This window comes from Pelophylax lessonae (assembly GCF_965119305.1).
Source record: "Pelophylax lessonae genome assembly, chromosome: 4".
Lineage (NCBI taxonomy): Eukaryota > Metazoa > Chordata > Amphibia > Anura > Ranidae > Pelophylax > Pelophylax lessonae.
The window spans coordinates 191,407,267-191,432,569 of NC_138771.1; the positions used below are offsets into that span (position 1 = coordinate 191,407,267).

At 42.7% G+C, this 25,303-nt stretch overlaps 1 protein-coding gene across 3 annotated transcripts in view; it reads right to left on the reverse strand.

The window, feature by feature from the left end:
- RELN (reelin) overlaps nucleotides 1-25,303 on the reverse strand; it is a 782,434-nt gene that overhangs the window by 263,686 nt on the left and 493,445 nt on the right. For all 3 annotated transcript variants that reach the window (XM_082254411.1, XM_082254410.1, XM_082254409.1), the window contains one exon: nucleotides 12,494-12,730. In XM_082254411.1, coding sequence (XP_082110537.1) covers nucleotides 12,494-12,730 — 237 coding nt within the window. The remainder of the gene's footprint in view (nucleotides 1-12,493; nucleotides 12,731-25,303) is intronic.

Consider the following 25,303-nt stretch of genomic DNA (forward strand, 5'->3'; position numbering starts at 1 on the left):
CACCCGCTCCTAGCCCCAGGGTCAATCGCCAGCAACAGGGATTTGGACCAATTAACCTTGAGCCCCATCACCGCAGAAAAGGCATTCAGGATCCTGAGGGCACCCTCAAGGGACGGTCCAGCATCATTGAAAAACAGTAGGAGGTCATCCGCATACAGGGCCACCCTCTCCTCCAGCCACCCGTAAGCCCCTGATATGTGGAGAGACCCGAAGGGCCTCCGCCATGGGTTCCATGGCTATGGCAAAGAGGGCCGGGGAGAGAGGACAGCCCTGCCGTGTACCCCGAGATAGCGTAAACATAGAAGACAACCTGCCACCAAGGCGAATGGCAGCCCTGGGGGAGGCGTATATAGTCTGCAACCAGCGAATGAACAGTAGCGGAAAGCCCATCCTCCTAAGTATCTCCCAGAGGAAAAGCCACTCCACCGAGTCGAACGCCTTCTCGATGTCGAGAGAGGCGACAACTCGGGAGCCAACGTTAGTGTGATTGGCCTGCAAATTAGTAAACAACCTGCGGAGGTTGATGTCCGTGGATCTATGGGCCATGAAACCGGTCTGGTCCTGGTCGACGACAGAGGGGAGCAGGGGTTGGAGTCTAGCCGCCAGCAACTTAGTGAGGATTTTTAGATCATTGTTTAGTAAAGAAATCGGCCGATAGGAGGCACACAATTTTGGGTCTTTAGGAGACTTATGTATCAGGATTATGTGAGCCTGCGCCATGGAAGGGGGTAGGGTCCCCTCCGCCAGACAATCATTAAACAGAGCGGCCAGCAAGGGGGCCAACAGGTCCAGATGGGCCCGATAAAATTCAATCAGAAGCCCATCCGGACCGGGAGCTTTCCCCTTAGGGATAGAGTGGATCACCGCCTTCACCTCCTCCTCGGTGATCGGCTGGACCAGACCGAATCTTTCTTGATCAGACAACCATCCCAGAGCTATCGGATCCAGAACAGGGTACAAATTCGCCGGAAGAAGGCTCGATGGGAGGGTTGTGGCATAGAGACGGGAATAGAAGGCCCTAAATTCAGACAAAATTTCATCAGGAGAGGTGATGGCCTCCCCCGCTGAAGAGGTAAGCTCGGGCACCAGGGTCAAAGGAGTGCCCTGTTGGGAAAGCTGAGCCAGCAGACGACCATTACGATCACCCTGTTCAAAACAGTGTTGTCGCAAATGATATAGGGACAGCCTGGTGAGCTCAGAGAGGTGAAGCTGGAGGTCCCGCCGGGACGTCTGGAGCCCCTCAAAGTTCAGGGCCGAGGGGTCCTGACCATATCGGACAGAAGCCGCCTCAGCCGCCGCTTCCAACACCACCGTGTCAGCGGCCAGCTGTGTGCGCACCGCTTTGATGGAGGAAATATAGTGGCCCCTGGTGAATGCCTTAAACGCATCCCACACCATAGCAGGGGAGGACGTGCCAGCATTAATGTCCCAATACTCCCGCAGGGCCGGAGGGGCCTGTTGCGAGACATCCGGCTGGTCAATCCAGTGTGCGCCCAGGCGCCACATGGAACCATCGCAAGCCAAACCAGATCGGAACGTGACCAGCAAGGGGCTGTGATCGGACAGACCACTCGGGAGATATGCCACCCCCTCCACCTCCGACAAGACAGATGGGCTAGCAAAGGCGAAGTCAATCCTGGAGGAGGTCTTGTGCGTGGCAGAGAAGCAGGAGTACTCCCTCCGCTCAGGGTGCTTCCAACGCCAGGCCTCCCGGACCCCAACCGCCTCCGCCCAGTCGAGTAAATCACGAGAGAACACCTTGGGCGGCACCGGTCTGTCCAGGTCAGGGGAGAGGATGGCATTGAAATCCCCGACAATCAACAATTTAGCAGGTGCATAGAGGGAAATCTTTTCCAAGATAGTATAAAGAACTTCAGGCTTAAAAGGCGGGGGCACATAGACACCCACCACAGTATAGCGTTGCCGCCACAAGGTGAGCACCAACACAACAAACCTTCCCATGGGATCAGTATGGACAGCCTCCACCTCATGGGGCAGGGACCTACGCACCAGCACTGATACTCCCCTGGCATATGAGGAATAAGAGGCATGAAAGGCCCGTTGGACCCAGGGCTTCTTGAGGGTTTGCAGCCTGTCACCCACTAGATGCGTCTCCTGTAGCACTAAAACAGAGGGGCTATGAGATTTAACATACTGAAACAGCTGTGCCCGCTTAAATTTGCTATTGAGACCACGGACATTCCACGAGAGGACAGAAAAGGTAGAGGGTTTAAGTGACGCCATATCTAGATACAGAAATCATGTGTAGGCCAATGAATGCGCAATCTAGTAAAAGCATCTGGTGAGTAACAGCGCAGCAAAGATCCATGCACCAAACATACAAAAAAACAACCAAAAAGAAAAGGAACCAAAAACATACAGTAAAACATAGAAAAAAAAGCCCCAGAGCCTAAAGGGCTCACCCTATCGTGCCCCGGGCACCCCATAAACACAGGGGAGACGGGGGGACGATCTTGACCCAAAACAAAACAAAAAAAGTTCACAGGCCGCTAACGGTGCAGCCTGCGGATCAGTGTCAATGAAAAGGAGCACAGTTCCAACACAGGACAGGGCAGTCCAAGTCCAGACAGCACGAAAAATAGCAAAAAAACAAACAAACAAATGGTAACAGCAGCATGGGGGGAGGATAACTCCAGTGAATAAGGACATCCATCCAGGCAGAGAACTAGTAAGGGGGAAGAACAGCAAGGGGGGAAGACGGGGACCAAAAATGGGCAGGCAGTCCAGGGGAGGCAAAGTCAGCAGTGGAGTGGCCCAGGCAAAAAGAGAGACACAGGAAGAGGGGGAACACAGGAGAGGCACTGGGCTGCGGGGGGACAAAACAATCTCAATACTTGCGACAGTTCAGGAGATGAAAAGGTAAACCAGGTGAACAACCAGCTCAACGAACATCCAGCCAGGCAGCCGCCACCTCAGGGGTGTCAAAAAATCTAGCGCGGTCTCCATCGATGACTCGAAGGCGGCTAGGATAGAGGAGGCTGTATTTCAGGCCTTTGTCACGCAGCCTTTTTCTGATGTCAGTGAACCAACGCCACCTGCTCTGGACCTCCGGCGAGTAGTCAGGAAAAAACATCAATCTGGCGTTCTCATAACAGACCTCTTGTTTGGCCCTGGCCGCAGCAAGTATACGGTCCCGGTCTCTGTAATTGAGAAGGCGGAGAAGGAAAGGCCTAGGAGGAGCGCCCGGCACTGGGGGGGGTTGGGGGAACCCTGTGCGCCCGCTCGACCACGAACGTAGGTGGCATGGCAGGAAGGCCCAGCGGTGAAGGCAGGAATGTCTCAGCGAACTCCGCCGGTCTAGTGCCCTCCGCTCGCTCTGGCAGGCCCAAGATGCGGATGTTATTGCGGCGGAGTCTGTTCTCCGTATCCACGGCTTTGTCCTGCAGAGCCTTAACTTGGATCTGAAGGGCATGAAGTTCCGTGGAGTCAGCCCGAGTAGAATCCTCCAGCTGAGAGATCCTCTCCTCAGCCTCCGTCACCCGGGAGTGGAATTTATCCAGGTCATGCCGTATCAAGCTGATGTTGGTGGCGAGATAATCCATTTTAGCGGTAAGTGTATCCTTGCATGCCTTTATGGCCTCCAGGATGTCTGTCGGGGAAGGTTTCGAGGGGCCCTCAGAGCCCTGAGCGGTCTGAGTACCAGCAGACATCTTCCCCGGAGAAGACCTCATGTCCAAGATGGCCGCCGCGGGACCCGAAGGCCTAGAGGAACTCCGGGACGATTTAGCGGACCGCAGCTTCCCCGGTGAGAGCGGAGGAACCCGCGACGTGCCACCCGTCTTCCTGGACCCCAGGGTGAGTGTTGAAGGGATGTAAGTGTAAAGGATGGATGCCGATGGAGAAGACAGGATGAGGACAAGAGCGGAGATAGAGCCCTGTGCGTCCGTGCAGCTTCACATCCCGGCCACGCCCCCGTACTGGAGACTTTAGTTGAATAAACTGTAGAACATTTTATTCGACTAAATTCGACTAAAACTAAAATAATTGCAGATGACTAAAAGGAGACTACAACTAAAATGGCATTTTAGTCAAAAGACTAAGACTAAAACTAAATTGAAATTTGCTGCTAATATTAACACTGCTTGTCAAGTTTTAAAACAGATATACAGTATCTCACAAAAGTGAGTACACACCTTACATTTTTTTAAATATTATATTATATCTTTTCATGCGAAAACACTAAAGAAATGACAATTTGCTATAATGTAAAGTAGTGAGTATACAGCTTTTATAACAGTGTAAATTTACTGTCCCCTCAAAATAACTCAACACACAGCCATTAATGTCTAAACCGCTGGCAACAAAAGTGAGTACACCCGTAAGTGAAAATGTCGAAATTGGGCCCAACGTGTCAATATTTTGTGTGGCCACCATTATTTTCCAGCACTGCCTTAACAATCTTGGGTATGGAGTTCACCAGAGCTTTACAGGTTGCCACTGGAGTCCTTTTCCACTCCTCCATGACGATATCACGGGGAGCTGGTGGATGTTAGAGACCTTATGCTCCTCCACCTTCCGTTTAAAGATGCCCCACAGATACCTAATAGGGTTTAGGTTTGGAGACATGCTTGGCCAGTCCATCACCTTTACCCTCAGCTTCTTTAGCAAGGCAGTGGTTGTCTTGGAGGTGTGTTTTGGGGTCTGGATATGACGCTGAGCACCTGCACTCAACTTCTTCAGTCGACCATAGCGTGGCCTGTTCTAAATGGAACCTGTCCTGTTAAACCACTGTATGGTCTTGGCCACCGTGCTGCAGCTCAGTTTCAGGTTCTTTGCAATCTTCTTATGGCCTAGCCCATCTTTATGTAGGGTATCAATTATTTTCAGATCCTTCAGAGAGTTCTTTGCCATTAGGTGCTATGTTGAACTTCCAGTGACCAGTATGAGAGAGTGAGAGCGAAAACACCAAATTTAACACACCTGCTCCCCATTCACACCTGAGACCTTGTAACACTAACGAGTCACATAACACTGGGGAGGGAAAATGACTAATTTGACCAAATTTGGACATTTTAATTTAGGGGTGTGCTCACTTTTGTTGCCAGCGGTTTAGACAATAATGGCTGTGTGTTGAGTTATTTTGAGCTGATAGAAAATTTACACTGTTATACAAGCTATACACTCACTACTTTACATTGTAGCAAAGTGTCATTTCTTCAGTGTTGTCACATAAAAAGATAATAAAATATTTACAAAAATGTGAGGGGTGTACTCACTTTTGTGAGATACTGTATTTAGATCTGTTTTACAATATAGCATTTAATACATGGAAAAGACATATCATGGCAGAAGGAGCTCCTTTCAAGCACAGCTGTCTCTCACTGAATCTTGAGCTATCTGGTAATTATGAGTCATTGCCTTGACTCATCTTGTTTGAAAATTTCACCCTCTGGCCTTCTCTGTAAGCAATCTTTTTTCAACGTGGTACACTTGAGGAACTTAGGGCCCTTTCACAATAATATGTTTTTCGCAAGTTAAATGTTTACCTTTAAATCCTATGGGACTCTTCACACCACTGCACTATGGGTGCGGTGCGTTTGAAAAGTCCTGCATGCTGCATCTTTGGTGCAGTTTTGAAAATCGCACACTCCCCACTGAAATGAATGGAGAACGCTGCAAAAAGACAAATGCGCATAAAAAATGCAACAAAAACACACATTTTGCGTTTTTGAGGCACGTGTCCCATTTTCACAGGTGCAGGCAACCACAATTGCACCAAAAATGCATCTGAAACATAGCAAAATAAATTTTGCTACAGAGCAGTGTGAAAGGGCCCTTAGAGCATCACCAACAGGCTGGATAAAAGACGTATTCACATGCAATCTACCCCTGGCTAAAGTTGGCAATAGATTCATTTTTTTTGTTTTTTTCTTCGACCAGCCAGCCAGCTGATAAAAACAAAAAAACAATGGATTCCCCCATCTACACAGTCGAGGTTGATGGAAGAATCTTCCAACTGTACTATTGTATTTTGACAGTGGAGACTCCTCTGCTGTCAGAATACAATGATCAGCACTGCAGCCAATTTGGCTGCATGTGCTGATTCAGTGAAAGTGTTCCAACAGTCATATTTGATAGAAGCCTATCATTAGACTGACTTTTCTGGAGTATAAACAGCCATAGATGGATTCAAATTTGTCCTTGCTGATCCAGTCAAAATTTTGATCCATGTATGGCCAGCCTAAAGGTGTATTAAACCCAAAAGCCAAAACCAAAAATGTAATGTTGCAGTTTACCAATTAATAGATATAGTGACTATTCGTTTTCTTTTTTCCCTCGATTTTCCCATGGCGATCTAGCCAGTACCTCCTGTGTTATACAGACACCGCTCTGAATGAATGAGCACAGGGGGCAGATTTGGACAGCAGCATTGTTACTCTGGGGGGGAGGAGCTGTTAGATGTACTAACAGATTTAAATACACTAACAAACTGAAGCTGAACTCCAGCTAATATTTTATAATAAGTTACAGCAGTTTTTTTTTTTGGGGGGGGGATAAATGTTTGCCATAGATAAAAACAACATTTAAAGCACCCCTGCCAGTGTTAAATGCTCTGTCTCATCCCTGTAACTGCAAGAAAGCTTTTCTATTGAAAAACAACAGACCTACTGGCTGGATCTCCAGATGAAAATTGAAGTAAGACAACCTAAAATACATTTTTATTTAAATTTAAATTAGTAACTTGCAATATAATAAATGTTTGCTTTGGGGTTTAATACTGCTTTAACCACTTGCCGACCGCCCAGATTTACTGCGGCAGGGCGGCTCGACTGCGCATAATCATGTAGGTCTACGTGAATATGTGCAGCAAACGCGTGCCGCCAGAGCCGCGCTACCCCTGTGATTAGACACAGCGGGAGCCAGACCGCGGGAGGAGTGGCGCCGGCCTCCCACGATCTTCACAGAAACTGACAGAAGACCCGCCTGCTTAGCTAAGCTGACACCCCAATCCCTCTGTGCCATTAACAGAGCCCCCCCCCCACAGTCAGTAAGCACAAACAGGGATACATTTAACCCTTTGATCACCCCCAGTGTTAACCCCTTTCCTGCGAGTGTCATTTATACAGTAACAGTGCATATTATTTAGCACTAATTACTGTATTAACGTCACCGGTCCCCAAAAAGCGTAAAAAAATCTGCAATGTCGCAGTCCCGCTAAAAATCGCTGATCACCACCATTACCGATAAAAACAAAAAATAAATAAAAAGTCCAATAATCTATCTCGTAGTTTGTAAATGTTATAATTTTTGTGGAAACCAAATAAAATACACTTTTTGGGATTTTTTGTACCAAAAAAATGTAGCAGAATACAAATTGGCCTAAACTGATAAAAAAAAAAAAAAGATTTTTAAATATTTTTTATTGGGAATGTTTTATAGCAGAAAGTAAAAATTGTCACAATTGTTTTTGTTTATAGCGCAAAATCGAAAAAATGCACAGGTGATCAAATACCACCAAAAGAAAGCTATATTTGTGGGAAAAAAAAGGACATCAATTGTATTTGGATACAGCGTCGTACGACCGCGCAATTTTTCGTTACAGTAATGCAGTGCCGAATCGCAAAAATGGCCTGGTTATTAGGGGGTAAAACCTTCCGGAGCTGAAGTGGTTAAAACTATCTCTCTATAATCCCTTTGAAGTTTACCTCCAGGAAAACAGTTGAATACACATGAAATGCACACATGAAATGCATGCATGTTTTACCTACAAAAGGAGTTTTTAAAAATGTACACAGCCAGTCCTGAAATTTAAACTGCCCTGCCAGACAGCACAGCTATATTGGTGGCAGTACAGTTTGACACCAATCTGACCCCAATCTGTATTTGGTCAAAGAAACAGCAGAAGCAAACTGATGAGGTCATCTGTCTTACCTCTTTCTGTCAGCATATGTGCATACAGCCGAGCCTGATAGGCTTTTGTATTAAAACATTATGGTATTTTACAACCTGTTCACATTGCTATCAGCATTATGAGGAGTGCAAAACAAAACATGTCTTACAATTCATTTTACACAGTATTTACTTGAAATAAGGGGAAAAATCATATGGTATTTTGTGTTCTCACTTACATAAACATTGATCAGTTAATCATATGAAAATTATATTAAAAAAAAAAAAAAAAATTTTGCCTGTTTAATCATATGAAAATGAAAAAGACATCCTTTGCATTATATTTATCTCATGAAACGGCTTCAATTATTTATCTTTATTTGATCAAGCCCTTTGTTCCTATTTATATTTTTTAAATATGTGATGCAGCAGGGGAAACCATATTAACACATTATATACTGTATACTGTTCTTGTAGGGCTCCTTAATAAGCTTATGCTGAACTGTACCTCTTACCTCAAAGCAATATCTTAGACACAGCCATGTCAAAAAGCTTTATGCTGTAACTAACTGTCTTGCAGCAATAATTAAGTAGGGATACTGACTGCAGTGTCTGACAAATAAACTGATTCTAAAAGGAAAACCTTTACACAAGACATACAATTACAAAAATATTTCAGCGCATGCAAGTAAAATCACTAAAAGAATGTCAAAATAACCATTTAAGAGAACAAAGCAAATGGCAATAGTATATTCTATTTCAAATCTAACATACGAGTAAACATTATATTTCTTAGAATTCATGGGGTTTTTTTATTTTTAAAAAATATGTTTTATAGCAATGTGGAAGTAACTCCTGTCTCTAGTCTTTCCCTTTGCAGTGGAAACAACATGGAATGAAGCACGGTGATTTATTAGACACTGTGTTATTCTAATGAAAAAGCAAGTGTCAAGGTTCCCTTGCAAGGATATGTTTAATGCACATAAATCTATATCTATGTAAAAGTTGGATATAAAAAAATGAGATCCAAAACGGACATGCAGTTGGAGGAAAGTCGTGAGTATTAAACTACTGTACTGGCAATTTACTAGAGACCTGAAGTGACCTTGATACAATCCCTAGAGAAGAACAAGGTCAAACATGAATATATTTCCATGCTTCTAAGGCATCATCGTATGCATAGATTAGACATCTCCTTATGCATAGTGGGACTTTTTGGTAGGAGGTTTTGGTGATAAGTAACATCATATTAGGTCCCAGACCTATTTATGGGGCGAGAGCAAACCTTTTTGTAAAAATAAGAAATGCCATAAATTATCTTGGAGTAAAGTATAATAGTTAAATCAAGCAAATAAACAAAGGCATTTGTTATTCTGATCATTTGTTTAAAAAAATGCAAGCAGTTTAAGGCAAGCCATGTTAAATTACTTTAATGAGCTGTGAGAACTTTCAGTAGACAATGCTCCTTCTCTAGCCTCATTATCACTGCTAGAGCAGGTTGCACAATCACTTGTAATATTGAGTATTAAAACAGGAGATCTAGCACCTCTTACACAAGTGTTCCATCTATTCATGAGTAACTGCTATATACACTCAATGTGTACCATACAATTTGGCAGCTTATTACTAAATGTCCACAATATTTCATTTAGTGTAGGCTCGGCATACTCTTGATACTTGAACTCCTTTTACTAGCAAAGCACTTTACAGTGGGTACGGAAAGTATTAAGACCCCCTTAAATTTTTCACTCTTTGTTATATTGCAGCCATTTGCTAAAATCATTTAAGTTCATTCTTCTTCCTCATGAATGTACACATAGCACCCCATACAGACAGAAAAACACAGAATTGTTGACATTGTTGCAGATTTATTAAAAAAGAAAAACTGAAATATCACATGGTCCTAAGTATTCAGACCCTTTGCTGTGACACTCATATATTTAACTCAGGTGCTTTCCATTTCTTCTGATCATCCTTGAGATGGTTCTACACCTTCATTTGAGTCCAGCTGTGTTTGATTATACTGATTGGACTTGATTAGGAAAGCCACACACCTGTCTATATAAGACCTTCCAGATCACAATGCATGTCAGAGCAAATGAGAATCATGAGGTCAAAAGGAACTGCCTGAAGAGCTCAGAGACAGAATTGTGGCAAGGCACAGATCTGGCCAAGGTTACAAAAAGATTTCTGCTGCACTTAAGGTTCCTAAGAGCACAGTGGCCTCCATAATCCTCAAATGGAAGACATTTGGGACGACCAGAACCCTTCCTAGAGCTGGCCGTCCGGCCAAACTGAGCTATCGGGGAGAAGAGCCTTGGTGAGAGAGGTAAAGAAGAACCCAAAGATCACTGTGGCTGAGCTCCAGAGATGCAGTCAGGAGATGGGAGAAAGTTGTAGAATGTCAACCATCACTGCAGCCCTCCACCAGTTGGGGCTTTATGGCAGAGTGGCCCGACGGAAGCCTCTCCTCAGTGTAAGACACATGAAAGCCCGCATGGAGTTTGCTAAAAAACACCTGAAGGACTCCAAGATGGTGAGAAATAAGATTCTCTGGTCTGATGAGACCAAAATAGAACTTTTTGGCCTTAATTCTAAGCGGTATGTGTGGAGAAAACCAGGCACTGCTCATCACCTGTCCAATACAGTCCCAACAGTGAAGCATGGTGGTGGCAGCATCATGCTGTGGGGGTGTTTTTCAGTTGCAGGGACAGGACGACTGGTTGCAATCGAGGGAAAGATGAATGCGGCCAAGTACAGGGATATCCTGGACAAAAACCTTCTCCAGAGTGCTCTGGACCTCAGACTAGGCCGAAGGTTTACCTTCCAACAAGACAATGACCCTAAGCACACAGCTAAAATAACGAAGGAGTGGCTTCACAACAACTCCGTGACTGTTCTTGAATGGCCCAGCCAGAGCCCTGACTTAAACCCAATTGAGCATCTCTGGAGAGACCTAAAAATGGCTGTCCACCAACGTTTACCATCCAACCTGACAGAACTGGAGAGGATCTGCAAGGAGGAATGGCAGAGGATCCCCAAATCCAGGAGTGAAAGACTTGTTGCATCTTTCCCAAAAAGACTCCTGGCTGTATTAGATCAAAAGGGGGCTTCTACTAAATACTGAGCAAAGGGTCTGAATACTTAGGACCATGTGATATCTCAGTTTTTCTTTTTTAATAAATCTGCAACAATGTCAACAATTCTGTGTTTTTCTGTCAGTATGGGGTGCTATGTGTACATTTATGAGGAAGAAGAATGAACTTAAATGATTTTAGCAAATGGCTGCAATATAACAAAGAGTGAAAAATTTTTAATAACATCCAACCTTATTAATGCACCATTATGATCATAAAGTTTTAGAGTATTATGCTACAATTAAATTTTGACTACAGTTTATTTTCTGAGCTATTAAATAATTGATTTACAGTATACAAAATTTGATTATGTTGCTAATATAATTAAATCAAATCATATTTATAAACTGGCTTTGGACTTTGGCAATTTAAACCATGGCAAATAGAAACTAATCACAATTATTTCCAATTAGGATCTCAGAACAAAAGAGGTGGCTCCAGCACCTAGTAGGTATATATGACATTCATTTGTGTTAAAGGAATTGTAAAGGCAGAAGGTTTTTTTTTTTTTATCTTAATGCATTCTATGCATTAAGATAAAAAAAACCTTTGGTGTGCCGCAGCCCCCCTTAGCCCCCCTAATACATACCTGAGCCCATTTTTATCCAGCAATGTTGCAGGAGTTTCTCAGCTGCTCGGGACTCCCCTCCTCATTGGCTGAGACAGCAGCATGGCGGGATTGGCTCCTGTTACTGTCAATTAAAGCCAGTCAGCCAATCAGGAGAGAGAGAGGGGGGCAGAGTCATGGCTCCATTTCTGAATAGACACAGGGAGCTGTGCCTCGGCTCAGGTGTCCCCACAGCAAGCTGCTTGTTGTGGAGGTACTCAACAGGAGGGCGGGCCACGAGCACAAAAGAGGGACCCAAAAAGAGGAGGATACGGGCCACTCTGTGCAAATCCAACTGCACAGAGCAGGTAAGTATAACATGTTTGTTATTTTTTTTTTCTTAAAAACAGACTTTACAATCACTTTAAGATTAGCTTTCGGTTAGTGTTAAAGGGTTAAGAGTTGAAGCAAACTCTACTCGTTCAATCACTATTAACTATTTTTAATCCTTATCCTGCTTTCCTTAGTCAATAGATAGGAACGTTTATTATATTTACTTGTTTTAAACTTTTTTTTTACATTTCTTCAGTTGCTTCCTGGTTTCTGGCCTAGGTCAAAATGATATAATACAGACATTTTTCATGGACTCATAGCAACAAATAAGGCTCTGAATGACAAAATCTATAAAAAACTGAACCCAGACGGGAATATCAGAATATTCCTTCAGCAAAGGATACGTTTTGTCATCTTAAACTGAGCATCAGATAAGGTTATACATATTAGAATTAAAAAGGACTAAAATTTTATAGCTCTTATTCTTTACCTATCAAAGCTTGAAAATGAAAAAACAGAAAATGGAAAATTAGCATAATGGATTAAAAATGTCACAAAAACATATACTATCATAGAGTATTTAAGAAAAACTAGGCAGTAATACATATCAAAATTTAGGTCTTACCATAGAGTCCAATCATGTCCACAGTATGGCTGCACATTGCCCAAGTAAAATCCCAGAGACTGAGTAACCTCCACTAAGTTAGTGAAGTCTAAGCTAATACTGTTAAAGAGTACAGATGTCATAATGATCTCATCAATGGCCCACACATCTTCCCCTTGTCCAGAATGGTATGGCTGCCACCATCGAAACTGAATTCCAAATTGTTTGGCTTCTTCAGGCAGTTCCACAGATATTATCCTGAAAAAAAAAAAAAAAAAAAACTTTAACTGTAACAGCTTGAGCAATGATTAAAACATACATCACAATAAACAGTATGTGCTTGAAGGTTTATGTGGATCAAATAATCTGTGTTCTACTCAAAATATAATCTAGATTCAAACCCAAGTGCATATGTTATTGCTTTACTTTTAATCACGTCTATTTCTATTCTCTCTTATTTAATCTTTAAAGCTGAACTTTACCTAAAAGGGGAAGTTCAATTTGTTTTCCTTTTTTTCTCTCCCCCTCCTCTTTGACATTTGGCACATATTTTTGTGAGGCGTGTATCTGGTTCCCACTTCTGCCCAGATGACCACAGCGATCTGAGTGGAAGTTCACCCCCCCTTTGCCCGCAGCCTTCTGGGACACGTGCGGGACCACTCAAAAAGCAAAGCGCAGCTTGCAGATTAACATAGTGGGAAGCCACAAGGACAGTTTCCGTTAGTTAAGATGCTGGCGCCTGGACCTGAGGCCGGCTCAGGTTAGGACAGCACTAGATCCCTGGACAGGTAAGTGTCCTCATATTAAAAGTCAACAGCTACAGTATTTGTAGTTGCTGACTTTTATTTTTTGGGGGGAGGCCAAAGCGCCTCTTTAAATTTGGTGAAGATATAGAAACAGTACCTGTGGGTTAATAATAACAATAATGTTTTTGAAATAGTTTATAGCCCATTCTATAAAATCTAATTTGTCCAAACTATTGTGCGGCATTGACAAATACTATTATTTTGATTTAATTTTGTTATAATGCATTTTTGGGCACTTTGGGTTTTCTCTATGGTGTTTTTCTGTAATTATAGTTTAAGGAAATGTAAAAATACTTAGGTGAGACTATCGTATGTTTTAAAGGACAAGTATGGCCAAAGCTTTTTTGGCCATACTTCTCCTATGGATCACAGGAGTGCAGTTTGTTCTGCACTCCTGTGATCTGTTTTCACTGAGCTGATCAAGGTTCTGAATAGATCCTGATCATATGGCCGGTATCTGCCCAGAAGCCTGGACCGGTACCTGGCTCAGCCTCTCAGTGGTCTGTTGAGAGCATGAGCCAGCCCCTCTCACCCCCTTCACAGCCCAGTGCTCCAGTGAGCGCTGGAGGGGAGAGCATGGAGTCAGTGACTGACAGTCACTGCTCTCTGCTCCGAGTGGAGGGGGAGAACTGATCACTCAGTGTTGTTTGATCACTCAGTTCTCATCAGCGTGTGACAGATGCGGTATTGGATTGATGCTGCATTCACCTAGGTGAGTATAAATGTTTGTTTTTTTTAAATCCTGAACTTCCCTTTTACTGTAAGTTATTGCATCAGGTATGCATTTGGTACCTTCATCATTTAGTTTTGTATACAGTTATGCCGGGAATACATTTGTGTTTTAGGCTGTGGTCTATATCTGTCGTTTCAGCTTACACAGAAGGGCCTGGTTTTCTAAAACTGGGTGATAAGCAAAATCTATGCTCGTGGTACATATTATTTGTCCCCAATATGTGCAGCTGTTCACACACAGGATATAGGGTTGAATTTCAGGTTTACTAGTCAGGTAGGTCTGGCAAGAATTGTGTGGGTTTGAGGGTCAGGTACCAATACATATGGAGTAAAATTTTCCAGACCAAATGTTAAGGGACCCACCTGTGCAGGAGTTTTCAAATAAAGCGCCATTTTTATTATTAACAGCTCCGCTCCAAAGTAGTGTCAAGTTTGTGGGTGGGTCCGGGTTCAGTCTTTCTTGTCACCAGGCAGAGAAGATAAGAGAGGGCACAGGGCTGCAAGGCAGAGCTGTAGATATTCTGTCTGACAGCTCTCAGATATGGAGGCAGGAGTTGCGTAGGTGAACTGTCTGTCATGCCCTCTCTCTTCCTGCACTGTCAGCCAGAATTTTGCCCCCTTCTTCGTCAGATAGAAGTGGGGGTAAGGGGGTGAGCTTTTCGACCACGTTGTTTAGCAACCTCTACACAGAGTTTAAAAGAATCAAGTGTGATGTGACTTCTTAAAAAAAGAAAAAAGAAAAAAAAAACAGTATTTTTGTGTGTTTGGTTTTTCAGTGTTTAAGTGTTTTAGGATTTCTATTTTTGGGAGGAATATTTTCTTTTGTTAGAGCCCTTATATTTTTATTTTGGGGTGTACAGCGTACATTTATTTAGTGCTAACACAGGCAAAGCTGCCCCTTGTACACAGCCAGGGGTGGACTAGGCTGGGGGGCAGGGTGGCAATTTCCCCCCAGGCTGGTCTGATTCCCCTATAAAAAAAGGCCGCACCACTCCGCACCAGCATGGCCGGATCTACGGCTCTCACTGTCCTGCATGAGCCTGCATGAGCCGGGTAACATAACATAACGTCTGCACCACAGGCAGGCTTTGCACCCTGGTTGGCACTAAATTCTGAGCCTGCAAAGCTTTCGTCCTGGTCTGCCCACATAGGAAGCTGGCTTGGCTGAGAGTCAGCTACCTATTGGCTGAGGAGGTAGCAGGAGGTGAGCTGCACTGCCTTCCATTGCCTCTCAGCCAATGGGTGCATTGTCCATTACTTCCAGCAGGCTTCCTGTGGTGTGGCATGGAGCTGCTAAACTGATTGAGGTGAGGAAGGAGAAAGTGTGTTATGCCCCAACAGGTTTAACAACTGCTAGAAGTGCCTTCCTTCCTCCCTGCCTCTCTTTCTTTCTTTTTCTCTCCCTTCATCAATCTTTCTTTATTTCTTTCTCCTTCTATCTTTCTCTCTCTCTCCTCATTTTCTCCATCCCTCTTTGTTTCTTTTTCTCTCTCCCTATCTCTCTTTCTTTCTCTCTCTCTCTCCCCCTCCATCCATCCCTCTTGCTCTCTCTGCCTCCATCACTTTTACTTTTGTCTGTTCTTTCATTCTTTTTTCTCCATTCCTCTTTCTCTATTACTCTCTTACTCTCTCCCTCATCCCTCTTTCTTTCTCCCTCCCTCCATCCCTCTTTCTTTTTCTCTCATTTCACCTTCTCCATTCATTCCTTTATTTTTTTTCTCTCCCTCCATCCCTCTTTCTTTCTCTCTCCCCCATCCCTTTCCCTCATTCCCTCTTACTTTTTCATTCCTTTCTTTCTTTTTCTCTCCCTCCATCCCTCTTTCTTCCTCTCTACCCCATCCCTTTCCCTCATTCCCTCTTACTTTTTCTATCTTTCTATCCTTATCCATCCATCCCTTTTTCTTTCTCTCTCCCTCCATTCCTCTTTCTTTCTCTCTCCCTCATCCATCTTTCCTTCTCTCTCCCCCCATCCCTTTTTCTTTCTCTCTCCCCCATCCCTTTTTCTTTCTCTCTCCCTACATCCCTCTTTCCTTCTCTCTCCCTCCATCTCTTTTTCTTTCTCTCTCCCTCCATCCCTTATTCTTTCTCTCTCCCTCCATCCCTCTCTCTTTCTCTCTCCCTCCATCCCTTTTCTTTCTTTCTCTCTCCCTCCATTCCTCTTCATCCATCTCTTTCTTTCTTACTTTTTTCTCTCTCTCTCCAGCCATCTCTCTTTCTCTCTCCCTCCATCCATCTTTGTCTTTCTTTCTTTATCCTTCTTTCTCTGTTACTTTTTTCTCTCTCCCTCCATCCCTCTCTATTTCTCTCGCCCTCCACCCTTCTATCTTTCTCTCTCCCTCCATCCCTCTATCTTTTGCTCTCCCTCAATCCCTCTTTCTTTCTCTCTCCCTCCATCCCTTTTTCTTTCTTTTATCCTCCATCTCTTTTTCTTTCTCGCTTCCTCCATCCCTCTTTTTCTCTCTTCCTCCATTCCTCTCCCTCCATCCCTCTTTCAGTCTCTGTCCCTCCACCCCTATCTATCCATCCTGTTTTTTTCTTTCTCTCTCCCTCCATCCCTCTTTTATTCTCTCTCCCTCTCCATCCATCCCTCTTTCTTTCTCTCTCCCTCCATCTCTCTTTCTATCTTTATCCATCCATCCCTTTTTATTTCTCTCTCCCTCCATCCCTCTTTCTTTCTCTCTCCTTACACATCCCTCTTTCCTTCTCTCTCCCTCCATCCCTTGTTCTTTCTCTCTCCCTCCATCCCTTGCTCTTTCTCTCTCCCTCCATCCCTTTTTCTTTCTCTCTCCCTCCATCCCTTATTCTTTCTCTCTCCCTCCATCCCTCTCTCTTTCTCTCTCCCTCCATCCCTTTTCTTTCTTTCTCTCTCCCTCCATTCCTCTTCATCCATCTCTTTCTTTCTTACTTTTTTTTCTCTCTCTCTCCATTCATCTCGGTTTCTCTCTCCCTCCACCCCTCTTTGTCTTTCTTTCTTCATCCTTCTTTCTCTGTTACTTTTTTCTCTCTCCCTCCATCCCTCTTTATTTCTTTCGCCCTCCATCCTTCTATCTTTCTCTCTCCCTCCATCCCTCTATATTTTGCTCTCCCTCAATCCCTCTTTCTTTCTCTCTCCCTCCATCCCTTTTTCTTTCTTTTATCCTCCATCTCTTTTTCTTTCTCGCTTCCTCCATCCCTCTTTCTTTCTCTCTCCCTCCATTCCTCTCCACCCATCCCTCTTTCAGTCTCTCTCCCTCCACCCCTATCTATCCATCCAGTTTTTTTCTTTCTCTCTCCCTCCATCCCTCTTTTATTCTCTCTCCCTCTCCATCCATCCCTCTTTCTTTCTCTCTCCCTCCATCCCTTTCCCTTCATCCCTCTTTATTTCTCTGTCCTTCCATCCCTCTTCATCCATCCCCCTTTCTTTCCTTCTCTCTCCCTCAATCCCTCTTTCTTTCTTGCTCGCTCCATCCCTCTTTCTTTCTTGCTCCCTCCATACCTCTTTCTTTCTCTCTCTCTTCATCCCTCTTTCTTTTTCTCTCCCTCTATCTTTCTTACTTTCTCTCTCTCTCTCTCTCCATCCCTCTTTCTGTCTTATTTTCTTCATCCCTCTTTCTCTTCTACTTTCTTTCTCTCTCCCTCCATCCCTCTTTCTTTTGTTCTTCCTTTCATTCTTTCTTTCTCCATTCCTCTTTCTCTGTTACTTTCTTTCTCTCTCCCTTTATCCCTCTTTCATTCCCTCTACCTCCATCCCTTATTCTTTCTCTCTCTCCATCCCTCTTTCTTTCTTTCTCTTTCGCCCTCCATCCCTGTTTTTCTTCCCTCCATCCCTCTTTCTCCCTCTCTCTCTCCATCCCTCTGTCTATCTCTCCATCCCTGTTTCTTTCTCTCTCCCTCCATCCTTCTTTCTTTCTCTCTCCCTCCATCCCTCTCTCTTTCTCTCTCCCTCCATCCCTTTTCTTTCTTTCTCTCTCCCTCCATTCCTCTTCATCCATCTCTTTCTTTCTTACTTTTTTTTTCTCTCTCTCTCCATTCATCTCGGTTTCTCTCTCCCTCCACCCCTCTTTGTCTTTCTTTCTTCATCCTTCTTTCTCTGTTACTTTTTTCTCTCTCCCTCCATCCCTCTTTATTTCTTTCACCCTCCATCCTTCTATCTTTCTCTCTCCCTCCATCCCTCTATATTTTGCTCTCCCTCAATCCCTCTTTCTTTCTCTCTCCCTCCATCCCTTTTTCTTTCTTTTATCCTCCATCTCTTTTTCTTTCTCGCTTCCTCCATCCCTCTTTCTTTCTCTCTCCCTCCATTCCTCTCCACCCATCCCTCTTTCAGTCTCTCTCCCTCCACCCCTATCTATCCATCCTGTTTTTTTCTTTCTCTCTCCCTCCATCCCTCTTTTATTCTCTCTCCCTCTCCATCCATCCCTCTTTCTTTCTCTCTCCCTCCATCCCTTTCCCTTCATCCCTCTTTATTTCTCTGTCCTTCCATCCCTCTTCATCCATCCCCCTTTCTTTCCTTCTCTCTCCCTCAATCCCTCTTTCTTTCTTGCTCGCTCCATCCCTCTTTCTTTCTTGCTCCCTCCATACCTCTTTCTTTCTCTCTCTCTCCATCCCTCTTTCTGTCTTATTTTCTTCATCCCTCTTTCTCTTCTACTTTCTTTCTCTCTCCCTCCATCCCTCTTTCTTTTGTTCTTCCTTTCATTCTTTCTTTCTCCATTCCTCTTTCTCTGTTACTTTCTTTCTCTCTCCCTTTATCCCTCTTTCATTCCCTCTACCTCCATCCCTTATTCTTTCTCTCTCTCCATCCCTCTTTCTTTCTCTCTCTTTCGCCCTCCATCCCTCTTTTTCTTCCCTCCATCCCTCTTTCTTTCTCCCTCTCTCTCTCCATCCCTCTGTCTATCTCTCCATCCCTGTTTCTTTCTCTCTCCCTCCATCCTTCTTTTTTTCTCTCTCCCTCCATCCCTCTTTCTTTCTCCCTCAATCCATCCCTTTTTTATTTCTCTCTCCCTCCATCCCTCTTTTTTTCTCTCTCACCCAAACCCTTTTCTTTCTCTCTCTCTTCATCCCTCTTTCTTTTTCTCTCCCTCTATCTTTCTTACTTTCTCTCTCTCTCTCCATCCCTCTTTCTGTCTTATTTTCTTCATCCCTCTTTCTCTTCTACTTTCTTTCTCTCTCCCTTCATCCCTCATTCTTTATTTCTCTCTCCCTCCATCCCTCTTTCTTTTGTTCTTCCTTTCATTCTTTCTTTCTCCATTCCTCTTTCTCTGTTACTTTCTTTCTCTCTCCCTTTATCCCTCTTTCATTCCCTCTACCTCCATCCCTTATTCTTTCTCTCTCTCCATCCCTTTTTCTTTCTCTCTCTCTCGCTCTCCATCCCTCTTTTTCTTCCCTCCATTCCTCTTTCTTTCTCCCTCTCTCTCTCTCCATCCCTCTGTCTATCTCTCCATCCCTCTTTCTTTCTCTCTCCCTCCATCCTTCTTTCTTTCTCCCTCCATTCCTCTTTCTTTCTCCCTCCATCCATCCCTTTTTTATTTCCCTCTCCCTCCATCCCTCTTTTTTTCTCTCTCCCCCAAATCCTTTTCTTTCTCTCTCGCTTCATCCTTCTATCTCCATCTCTTTTTCTTTATCTCTCCCTCCATCCATCCCTTTTTCTTTCTCTCTCCCTCCATCCATCCCTTTTTCTTTCTCCCTCCATCCCTTTTTTTTCTATCTCTCTCTCCCTCCATCCCTCTTTCTTTCTCTCTCCCTCTATCCCTCTTTCTTTTTCTCTCCCTCCATCCCTCTCTTTCTTTCTCTCTCCCTCTCTTTCTTTCTCTCTCTTCCTCTATCCCTCTCTTTCTTTCTCTCTCCCTCTATCCCTCTCTTTTTCTTTCTGTCTCTCTCTCCACCCATCTTTCTCTCTCCCTCCATCCCTCTTTCTTTCTTTCTTTCTTTCTTTATCTCTCTTTCTCTATTACTCTCTTTCTCTCTCCCTTCATCCCTCATTTTTCTTTCTCTCTCCCTCCATTCCTCTTTCATTTGTTCTTTCCTTCATTCTTTCTTTCTCCATCCCCCTTTCTCTGTTACTCTCTTTCTTTCTCCCTCCATCCCTCTTTCTTTCCCTCTCCCTCCATTCCTCTTTCTTTATCTCTCTCCATCCCTCTTTCTTTCTTTTGTTCCTTCTTTTATCCTTTTTTTCACTATCCCTTTTTCTCTATTACTCTCTTTCTCTCTCCCTCCACCCCTCTTTATTTCTCTCCACTCCTTTTTCTCTCTGACTCCATCCTTTTTTCTTTCTCTCTTTCCATCCCTCTTTCTTTCTCTCTATCTCCCTCCATCCCGCTTTATTTTCCTCTCCCTCCATCCCTCTTTCTTTCTCTCTTCCTCCACCCCTCTGACTAAATCCCTCTTTCTTTCTCTCTCCCTCCACCCCTCTCTCTGAATCCCTCTTTCTTTCTCTCTCCCTCCATCCCTCTTTATTTTTCTCTCCCTCCATCCTTTTTCTTTCCCTATCCATCCCTTTTCTCTATTACTCTCTTTCTCTCTTCCTCGACCCCTCCTACTAAATCCCTCTGTCCCTCTTTCTTTTTCTGTCCCTCCATCCCTCTTTCTTTTTTTCTCCATCCCTTTTCTCTATTACTCTCTCCCTCCATCCCTCATTCTTTCTCTCTCCTCCATCACTTTTTCTTTTGTTCTCTTTCATTCTTTCTTTCTCCATACCTCTTTCTCTATTACTCTCCTTCTCTCTCCCTCCACCTCTCTTTTTCTCTTACATTCTCTCTCCCTCCACCCCTCTTCTTCTCTCTCTTTCTCTCTCCCTCCATTCCTCTTTTTCTCTTACTTTCTCTCTCCCTCCATCCCTCTTTTTCTCTCTCTTTCCCTCTCCCTCCATCCCTAATTTTCTCCTTCATTTCATTTATTTATAAATCCAGACAGGGACGGATTTAAATTCGGCCAGTTCAACAGGAGATGGACACATTTTAATCCATCTATGGGCAAACTGGTTGTACTGAAGTCGATTGATTGCTGTTATCTCTCTGATAATACACACTAATATTTATTTTAAGGTAAAGAAAACCGGCCTCCTTTCTCCCTCTTTAACAGCAGCCTTACCAAGTTGATTAAAACAGTATTAAACCCAAAACCAAAATTTAAATATATTGCAGGTTACCAATCATTAGATGCAGTGACTGCATTAGTTCTCTTTTTTTAGGTGTCTTGCCGCTGTTTTCCCCTGGTGATCAGGCCAGTAACACACTTCTTGTATTATAAAGACACCACTCTGGATGAATGAGCACAGGGGACAGATTTGGACAGCAGCATGGTTACTCTGTCAAGAGGGGGCTGTTAGATGTACTAGCAGATTTAAATTCACTAACAAAGTGAAGCTGAACACCAGCTAATACTTTATAACCTATATAACCAGTTACAGCAAACTGTTTTTTTCCTTTGGGGATAAAGGTTTAACATAAATAAATAAATAAATAAATAAATAAATAAATAAATAAATAAAAGCTGATCATTGAAAGCATCACTGCCAGTGTTATATGGTCTATCTCATCTCTGTAACTAAGAGCTTTTCTGTTGAAAAACAACAGACTTACTAGTTGGAACACCTAATGAAATTAGAAGAAACAAAAGCCTAAAAAGGAAACGAATACAGTTGTCAGGTGTTCCTCATCTACCCTGAAGTCAGCGCTGGGAGCCTATCATGCGTTCAGACCAGAGCACACAGGGAACGGGTAAGTATACACATTTTCCTCTACAGACTAATTGGTATAGGACTTAAGCTGGATACACACTATACAACTTTTGTTGTTAGATTTTCTTTAGATTTACCTTCAACTATGTAGTGCAGGGGCCTGCCTGATTGCATACAAATTGAAAGTGTTTAGATTTGACCTCATATTATATGGTTTTGGTAAATCTAAAGGAAAAAAATCTAAAGACAATTGTATAGTGTGTATGGCCTATTAGAATGGGGGTGGGAGCAAGTTTAAGATTCGATTAGAACTTCCACTTTAAAAGAGACTCTAAAAGTGTAGTTATAGTACTGTTCATGCGTGAATCTTTGGGTACACGTCCAGGAGGTCAAGCACAAAGTTCTTATGCTGGTGTTTGGAATACAGAATCCACTGGAAAATAGTGAAATACATATACTGACTTTTTCATATGACAGCATAGCATATGTTTTTTTTTTTTACATTCCCTTTAGTTTGGTACATGCAGTGTCAATGCTAAGAGATTTTTTTTTTCTTCATGTTATTTTTTTTTAATTGCATTTAGAAATGTGTCTTAGGGAAACCGTATGCATAACAGCAAAATTACCCGGATTTTCAATGCCATGGCAAATTAGAACTGCAAAGCACTGAACATAGGTGCATGATCAACTAGACAAGTTAAAAGATTATTATCAAGCATGTAAGAGAATGTTTGTTCATGTTCACTCACATTTGTGGGCATACAATTTAATTGTGCAGTTTAACCCTGATCCTACAGTTTAGTCCTGGTTATGTTTATTTTATTTAGTACATTGGCCTCTATATGTCTTAATCCAGTTGTCAAAAATGAATAATAATAAAGAAAAAATATAAAGAAAGCATTTAAGAGGGTTGTGCCATCTTGAACAGTGGCCAAATACATTTTTACTAAACTGAGCAAATAAAATAAAGTTATGTTGATTTCATTGCTCAACGTGCAAAATATATTCTCACAATACTTTTGTGTTACAAATGCCCTTGCATGCATTCACAATGTGATTTGATTATCAATGCATTTTTACCATTTACCATACTGCAATTTACAAAAAAAAAACAATATATATATTTTTCTTGCATGTACTGGAAAAAATGTATGCACTTTTTTGGAAAAATAAAACAAATCTGTACATATGTTTCTACGTATTCATGCATACTTTCCACACTCTATGTGTTCCTTTAAAAGGCATTCACTTTCCTGTATACTACAAAGATAATTGTGCCAAAAGCTGATTATAGACTCGAAGTATATAAATATTTGCTTTCATTGTATGGAAATCACACCCGGACCTATTCCTAAGGGTGCAGCCCTGCGTGCAAAGTCATTTGATTTACTGTGGCAGCTATGACAACAAATGGGCACTTGACAAACGGCAAAGAAAATTAAGAATAATATCTAATCTCTTGCGGCAATTACTGAATATGGTAGTAGAGCAAACACACCACAGTGCTAAAGCAATGTCATTTTCCTTAAGAGTCAGTAAATTATTCATTGGTTCGCTTTCGCCCCAACCTGGTAGCAGGTGACAAGTAAAACATTTGTTATATTATGATGTGCAATGAAGACCTATACATCAATACAATTCTTGTATAATATGTAGTTAACAAAATAAGATTAAGTTATCCTAAATCATATAATATAATTTTTTCTAACTGTTGTAACAGTAGAACAGTGAACTGTATGCCACTGGTTTCCTACATTTTCTTGCACTATAATTTAATCATCAACAATGCATTCCTTAGGAAGCTTTGGCTGATATTTTTTGTCACAAACTGATGAAATTCTCCATTACAAAAGCCAGCACTGGCAAGAATTTCACACTACCAGAGTTCACAACACATGTAATTATTTTACAACTGTCACAGTTGTAGTTGTCAGAAGCAAGAACCCGTGTGCCTGAGCTTGTGATGTGTTCGACTGTCTCCAGGGAAAGAGCTAAATATATAGTTTAATTTAATATATGCAAACTTTCTTACTTATGAAAGGATTTTTAATAAATGCATTATTTAGACAAAAAAAAGTTTTTGTTATCTTGACCCATTTGTGCCATGTTTTTTATTTTGAGAATTGTGAAGCAGGGCAGTCATTTTAGGTATTGGAATAGCCCCTCCTTTGTATGTTGAACTTGCACCGCAGGTTTAACATTCAAGGCAGTAAAATAGTTTATTTTTCCTTTTTCATCAGATTACTGTGGTGTGTTTCTAATTTGAATATTTTCCTTGACTATCTGCATAGTCATAATTTGTCATAGCCAGTGACGGGGTCCTGCTTTAAGTGCAGGGAATTTTATACATGAACATTTGTGTCTGTATATAATTCTATACAGGTGCATCTCATAAAATTAAAATCTCATCAAAAAGTTTATTTTACTAATTTAATTTAAGAAGTAAAATTTATATATTTGATATAGATACATTACACACAGAGTGATATATTTCAAGCATTTCTTTGTTTTCATTTTGAGGATTATGGTTTACAGCTAGTGAAAACCCAAAATTCAGTATCTCCGATAATTTGAAAATTACATAAGACCAATAAAAAAAAGGATTTTTAAAACAGAAATGTTTGCTTGCTGAAAAGTATGTCCATGTACAGTATAGTATGCACTCAAATCTTAGGGCTTCTTTTGCCTGAATTACTGCATCAATGTGGCGTGGCACGGAGGCCATCAGCCCGTGGCACAGCTGAGGTGTTATGGAACCCAGGTTTCTTTTATAGTGGCTTTCAGCTCATCTGCATTGTTGGGTCTGGTGTCTCTCATCTTCCTCTTGACAATACCCCACATGTTCCAGCTGCAGGAATGGCAACCGGAGCAGCAGCAGGAGGGACCACCAGCCTAGCAGCACCAGGAGCAAGGTGTGCTGTGCGTTCAAGCAACGTCTGCAACACCCAAATAGTGATCTTGTTGATCGAGCCTGGTACCAAGCATGGGGAGCGAAGGAGCACCTGCATCGTCAGGATTCATGGCCCTTGTGTACTGTCAGGGTGCCAGGAAACCAGATCACACGAAGATGCAAGTAAAATAATAACAATAAATGCACAGCAATTTTGAGAAGAGTTCCTGCAGCTGGAGTCACTGTTCCCAGAGGGATGACTGGTTCAGCCCCCCCCCCCCCCCGGCAGCACTATGGGGGTGAACCAAGTCAGTGTCATGGCCTCCTAAACCAAGTGGGCATTTATTTTGAGATGGTTTTGCAGATGTTTCCCTCTGGCAGGTCCAAGGTGGGCTTCCTAATCTTGTTGCTCTCGGACAAGGCCTTGGCCTGGGTGAATCCCTTATGGGAGAACGATAATCCTGTGATACTCGATTACTCCTTTTGTAGAGTATTTGATGTGCCTGCTCGCTCTGCCTCTGCTGCTAAGCTGCTCCTGTCCATTCAACAGGGTATACGAACCATTGTTGAGTATGCCATAGAATTTCTTACCCTGGCAACAGAGGTGGGCTGGAATAATGAGGCTCTGGTGGCTGCCTTCTCTCATGGTCTCTCTGATGCAAGGACGAGATGGCGGCCAAGGATCTCCCTGATGAGCTTGAGGCTCTCATATCTTACCTGATTTTGATCAATACCAGACTCAGGGAGGTACA